Here is a 5,150-nt window from a genome sequence, read left to right as displayed (position 1 = left end):
AAAAGCAATATGACCCACCATTCCTTGATTGATGGATGCCAAATTGATCAGTACACTCTACCGTACCCTTCCAAATCCTTTTACTTCTTCATTCTTCTTGAATCTAGAAACAAAAGCATATGCTAATAATATGCCTTTTGTAGAAAATTTAAAGGAATCACATTTCCTTTATCCCAATGTCAAGAAAATACATATCAACATTTTGAATATTTCAACATCAATAAAGTAAAAGAACAAAAGTTTATCACACCCTTTTACAAGAACTTCCATCAAGTTAGAAGTTAAAAACTATAACCAATGGATGTGGAGGGATCACCCTTATATTAGGGCCCGTTTGGCCATTACACAAAGATTCAGATCAGTAAAGAGGAAAGGATGGAACTTTGTAACTATAATTTCAAACACAAATACATGCAGAAATTTTCTTAAAGATCCATAGCATTATAAAAGCAGCAAACTTTATTACATAGTAGTGCTTCTCTAAACAAAACTGAAGGATAAAAGGCTAAAAGCACAAATACTTCCCTATCTCCCTCAACCTTTGATATTCCAAAAACATATAAAGGTGGGGAAAGCATGGAATTTTTACATATATAGCCGCAAATTTTTCTTTCTTTTTATTTTCCTTATAATATGCACAGCACAAGCTTAACGTATTTGCACTGTTAGTAATTAATCATCCATTGATCTTGTCTCTCCTCCATTAATTACCCATTGGTGTCCTGCATTTAATAAAAAAAAAATCTAAATCAGCTGGAGTTGATCAAAAGTCAAACTAAAATAAAAGCAAAAAAAGAAAAGCTAAAAATACATACTTAGCACTTGTTCTGCTGAAAACCTTCTAGAAACATCCTTACAGATCATTTTCCTCAACAAATCCTTAGCTTCAGGCGAAACCGACCTGAAATTCCTAGTGGGAAATCTCAAATTTGCCCTTAAAACAGCCTGAAATGTCTCAGTCGGAGTTTCGCCGTAAAAAGGAGGAACTCCGGAAAGCATAATATACAAAATAACACCGGCGCTCCACACATCCACTTTCTCATTGTATTCTTTACCCGTTAAAACCTCCGGCGCCACGTAATACGGCGTACCCACCACCCCACTCATCAACCCCCCCTCACACCCAACAAACCACTCCGCAGATCCAAAATCAGCCAACTTCAATCTGTCCTGAGAATCAAAAAGGATATTATCCGGCTTAATATCGCGGTGGGCCACCCCCATTTTGTGACAGTGATTAATCGCGGAAATTAATTGAACCAGAATATTAGCGGCGGCGCGTTCGGATAACGGCCCAGTGGAAACCCGCTCGTAAAGATCGTTGTTAGGGCAGAGGTCGGATACCATGTGAAGGAAGTTTTCATCTTCGTAGATTTTGTAGAGGTGGAGAATGTTTGGGCTACCGGAAAGGAGCTGGAGAATCTTGGGCTCCTTGTCGAGGCACTCACGGTCGGTGGAATCGAGGAGGAGGGATTTTTCGATGGATTTACAGGCGAAGGAATGACCGGTGACCGGAGAAAAGCAGCGGTAGACGGTACCGAATCTACCACGGCCGATTTCTTCGCAAATTTGGAAGTCGATTTTTAAGGCTTGGCTCATATTCTCAAGGCTTGATTTGATTTTTTGGGGGGTTTTGTTAAACAGAAGAGGTTATATTTATAAGAGTAAAATACCGAATATTCGTAGGTAGGTTTTACTTGAAGGTAGAGAAATAGAGAGAGAGAGAGAGAGAGAGAGAGAGAGTTATTCAATGGGATGGTTAGTCCTTTTTTGTACGTATATTTTTATTTGTGTAGTATACTTTAATTGATCGTAACAGTTTAAATTAATTACTTGATTTACTCTAATTCTATGACTAGTTGACTACTATGTGTTGTAATTTGAGTTGGTCTCACTCTCCAAGTATAATTTTATAATAGAGAATTTTGTACGCTATTAATAAAAATAACATATTTATTGCATATAGTCGTAATTAATTGCAATAAAAAAGAAATTGGAACTCGCTCCGATGTGGACTTTACCTTAAATAGTTTTACTCCATATTTTTTAAATTAATAAAAAGTTTATAAAAATTTATACATATTATTATTGCTAAATAGACCTGTGTAAATTAATTTTTGAATGTTATAAATTTTAATTTATTTTGTGTATTTTTTGTATTTTAAATTTGTTTATTAAATATTAAAAATAGTTGAAGCATGACTCACGACGATGACAAGACACGAGGCGTACTGCATGTCTCGGTGGAATCACTTTAAAAGTTAGTTCAATTTTAATCAACCTTAAATTCTACTAATTTATTTTATATCTTGAAATATACTTTTGTTATTATTTCGATGGGTTCTTTTGCTTCGATTTTTTTTATTATTTTGTTATTATTTTTTTATGGCTTTTCCATTACCATATTACTTTTAATATTGTTACGGCTATATTTTTTTTGAGTTGGGAAACTATCAGAAATAATTTTGTTATTTTCACAAGTTAAAAATAAATATAAATACATAGTACCCTTCTCGTGTGATTTTTCTGAGTTTGTTATTATTACTGTAATAAATATTAAATAATGAAATTTAAGGGTATGAACACGAAGTTTATTTTCTATACAAACAATTGGTTTAGCGACTTCATAGTGTAAGCAGTTAGGTCATCTTTTATCTTCGGTACAGTTTTGTATGTTATTGGCAAGAAAGTGGACTTACCTTTAATTAAAGAATAGTAATTTCAGAACTTCGGATTTCCTCTTTTTCTAGGTTTATACTTTAAACCTGTTATATTGTTGTTGATAGAAAAAATCTATTCCCAAAATCCATACTTAAGCAAGATTCAGTGTCAGTTCACTCCTTATAAGTTTCTACATTATTAAATACTTATTACTTATTAAAATCTTTTTTATAGTAAATACCTTTCCCATTTGACATAGCTCTATATATTGACTATATTCTTGATTGTTGGTGTACGTGTGAATTATTTTCTTATTTTATGAGTTAAGGAACTAATTCTCCTCTTAATTAATATGAGAACTATGACGTTCGTCCACTTAATAATGCTAATATTATATCATAATATATATCCTTGTATAAGCACTTCAAATAAAATAAAATAATACCTGTATTAGCACAGTCGTGATAGAGATTGAGACGAGACATTCAATCAGCAGCTAATAAATATAGTTAAACCAACCTTTTGCTAGCAATAATTTTTAAATTTTCTCTTATTAGTAGAAGATTCCATAAAGTGTGTTAGAGAGATAGACCTAATTACAAACCTTCCTAAAAATTAGTACTCCATAGGGGTTGCATATTATGGGCAGATGCAGAATGTCAGTTACAGGTTTATCTGAATCCAATAATTTTAACTTAAATTTTATATATGTATTAAGAAATTATGAACCCCGAACTTGAACGAATAAAATTCAAATTTTGAATTCGCCTATATTACATGTTCTATTAGAAGTTTTTGATACCAACGTTCAAATTTTACCTTAATTACAAGAAGTCTGCTTTCCTCAAAATTATTTTTTTAAAAAAAATTAAAAAAAAATGAATGAATATATCATACTCGTGGAGTAGATAAGATTACAAATTGAAAGATACTTATTTGTACAATTAGAACAGTTTGAGGGATGAGACAGGTGTTTATTAGTTGGATAACAACAAAGTGGAGTCAATTATTGCAAAGGCCCAAAGGAACAATGCTAACTTTCGTCTCGAGAAAGTTTGATTTTCATTATTTTGTGTTTCCAGAATTGATCTAGAGGATAATGGCAAACTCTGAACTAACTTTCGCTTTCTTAATTATATTTTAATAACATAGGAGTATTCATTAACCAAGTGGAGTATTAGAAACCATATCCATCTTTGTTATTCCCTCACCCAAGGGCGGCATTAGGTGGGGAAGAGATACAGCCGAATTTCTTTCGCCGAAAATTACACTGTGATCGGTGTATATAAGGTTAATATATATATATATATATATATTAGATGTTGAATCTCATTATTTTCTTCGCGGGTTTAGTTTTTATTTTTTGAATTTTCTTAGTAAAAATTCTGCTTCCGTCACTGTCTCACCCGACTCCTCCAGCTGAGGCCTCAATATTGTTGATGGACATCTGTTTCTGTTACAATTAAACTGGTGAAAATGGTCTTAAGGAATCTTGTGATGTATTATAATCTATGCTTAAGCTCCCTTTTTAATTTTTTTATTGACAACTTTGATGTATTATTACAACAACAACAACATACCCACACAACGAGGTCTTGGGAGAATAGTGTATACGCATACCTTATTCCTACCTTGTGAGGATAGAGAGGTTATTTTCAGGATATTATAAGTACCACGTTAACAACTTTGTATTCTATATTAGTATGACCTATCTTATTTATTACTTCTAGAACTAAACAAGGAAAATTGATTGGCTCAGCTAGTATTTAATACCATGGATCGTTTTTGCACAATTAGGACTTGAAAATATCGTAAGCCAGTTCCTTTTACCTTTTATTTTTTTTTACTTTTATAATCGAAAGATAAATTTAATATTTCACTTGTTTGAGTGTCGCAAAATCTAAAAATTTATGACTCTAATAAAGGAGAATGATTGCAATAGGTTAATGATATACAATTATAGTCTAATTGTAATAATCTTTGGATATTATATTTAAATATTCATATAGTTGAATCCCGCAATTTTGAATTTACATATCGTTTATTGAATTCTTAATTTTAATCGGAATCACAACTTTGAAATCCAAATACTTGAATTTTTCAAGTACCATTTAAACGTATGTAATGAGATTGAGACAATGCTAGACCTTGAAGTGTCCTATGGATTTTAATTCCTATAATTAAATCAGCAACTCTTGAATCTTTCATATCAAACTTGCTATCAAACATACACTTAGTAGCATTTATATCTGCAATGTCTTTGCTCATTATTAACATATCATCAACATATAAACATACGCGATTTGGAGTGTTCTTAACGTAAACACATTTATCACACTCATTAACAAGTCGCCACACTTTTTTTTCTTTTTCAGGAATTATGAACCCTTCAGGTTGTTCCATATAAATTTCTTACTCCAAATCTCCATTTAAAAAAGTGTTCTTCACGTCCATCTGATGGATTTCAAGGCCATACACGGCGGCTAACC

At 32.1% G+C, this 5,150-nt stretch overlaps 1 protein-coding gene across 1 annotated transcript; it reads right to left on the bottom strand.

The window, feature by feature from the left end:
- Window positions 1-412: 412 nt before the first annotated feature.
- Window positions 413-1,672, bottom strand: LOC104094984 (phosphoenolpyruvate carboxylase kinase 1-like). The gene is made up of 2 exons (XM_009601004.4): window positions 816-1,672; window positions 413-722 (listed from the first exon to the last, which is right to left on the bottom strand). Exons 1-2 carry the CDS (start codon window positions 1,597-1,599, stop codon window positions 673-675), a joined length of 834 nt encoding a protein of 277 aa, XP_009599299.1. The 5' UTR covers window positions 1,600-1,672; the 3' UTR covers window positions 413-672.
- Window positions 1,673-5,150: the final 3,478 nt, after the last annotated feature.

The sequence above is a fragment of the Nicotiana tomentosiformis genome, chromosome 4 (assembly GCF_000390325.3).
Source record: "Nicotiana tomentosiformis chromosome 4, ASM39032v3, whole genome shotgun sequence".
Taxonomy (NCBI): Eukaryota; Viridiplantae; Streptophyta; class Magnoliopsida; order Solanales; family Solanaceae; genus Nicotiana; species Nicotiana tomentosiformis.
This window is presented reverse-complemented; position numbering and strand designations above follow the sequence as displayed.